General features: G+C 54.8%; 1 protein-coding gene across 1 annotated transcript in view; it reads right to left on the reverse strand.

Moving 5' to 3' along the window:
• PPTG_22906 (hypothetical protein) overlaps nucleotides 1-1,151 on the reverse strand; it is a gene marked incomplete at both ends in the record, with an annotated part of 10,157 nt that overhangs the window by 7,619 nt on the left and 1,387 nt on the right. The window contains one exon of the mRNA XM_008907279.1: nucleotides 98-1,108. Coding sequence (XP_008905527.1) covers nucleotides 98-1,108 — 1,011 coding nt within the window. The remainder of the gene's footprint in view (nucleotides 1-97; nucleotides 1,109-1,151) is intronic.

Below are 1,151 nucleotides of genomic sequence, written 5' to 3' on the forward strand. Positions count from 1 at the left end.
TGAGAAGCAGTCACAGTCGTCGGTGTCTCCCCAGTGCCACAGACGGCGTCCGTGTACGTTTTGATGGACGCCGAATTGTCAGCACTCCGAGTCGCACGGTAGCTTGTCGACGAACTCGTCTTATGGCACTTGCCGTCTGCCGAGTATGTAGTGATACCCAACAACTTATCGTCCGCACAGGACTGTGAAGCCGTGTACTTCTCCACGATCACGTACGGGTTCACGCCGAACGCAGCAGCCATATCGTCTTTATACGTCAAAGTAGAGCTACATGATGTTCCAGTGTAAGGAGCCGCTTGGCCAGTGCACGCCACTGTCGCAGCACATGCATCCACCCCGACCACAGTCGACGCCACATACGAGGGCAGGCCTGACTTGCACGTATTTGCAGCCGTATCGTAGTTCACCGTGGAGGTCAAGTATAGCGGCGTCGTGCCGGCACCATACACCTTTGTGTCAGCAGTGCAAGCTCCCTGGGAAGTACCCAAACTCGTCGTCGTCTCTCCTGAGCCACAGATTCCGTCCGTGTATTTTTTTATGGAGGCCGAATTGTCTGCATTTCGAATCGCACGATAACTTGCCGACGAACTCGTCTTGTGGCACTTGCCGTCCGCCAGGTACGCAGTGATACCAGACAGCTCCTCGTCGGCACAAGACTTTCCGGTGGTAAAAGTTTGCACAATCACGTACGGGTTCACGCCAAACGCAGTACCCATGTCGGCTAGATAGGATGAAGCCGAGCTACATTTGGTACCCGTATAGGGAGCTGCACTGCCCGTACAGACAGAGGTCGTCAAACAGGTAGTGTCCACATTGGCAACCGCAGTTGAGACAAGTGACGGAACCCCAGACGAGCAAGTGTTCGCCGTCGTATCGTAATTCATCGTCGAAGTCAGGTACAGCGGAGTCGTGCCAGCGCCATACACCTTTGTATCCGAAACACATGCATGAGAACTGCCGTCAGCAGCACTAACAGTGAACTGTGTTCCTAACGTTCCACACACAGCATCCGTGTAGGATAGGACGCTAGCTGAACCGTCCGCCTTCTGCGCCGCGCGGTAGCTCTTCGCAGTGTCCGTCTTGTGACACTTGCCATCGGCCAGATACGCTGTTACACCAGACAGTTCCGTTGCAACGCAAGCCTGTCCAGA

The sequence above is a fragment of the Phytophthora parasitica genome (assembly GCF_000247585.1).
Source record: "Phytophthora parasitica INRA-310 unplaced genomic scaffold supercont2.26, whole genome shotgun sequence".
NCBI lineage: Eukaryota > Oomycota > Peronosporomycetes > Peronosporales > Peronosporaceae > Phytophthora > Phytophthora nicotianae.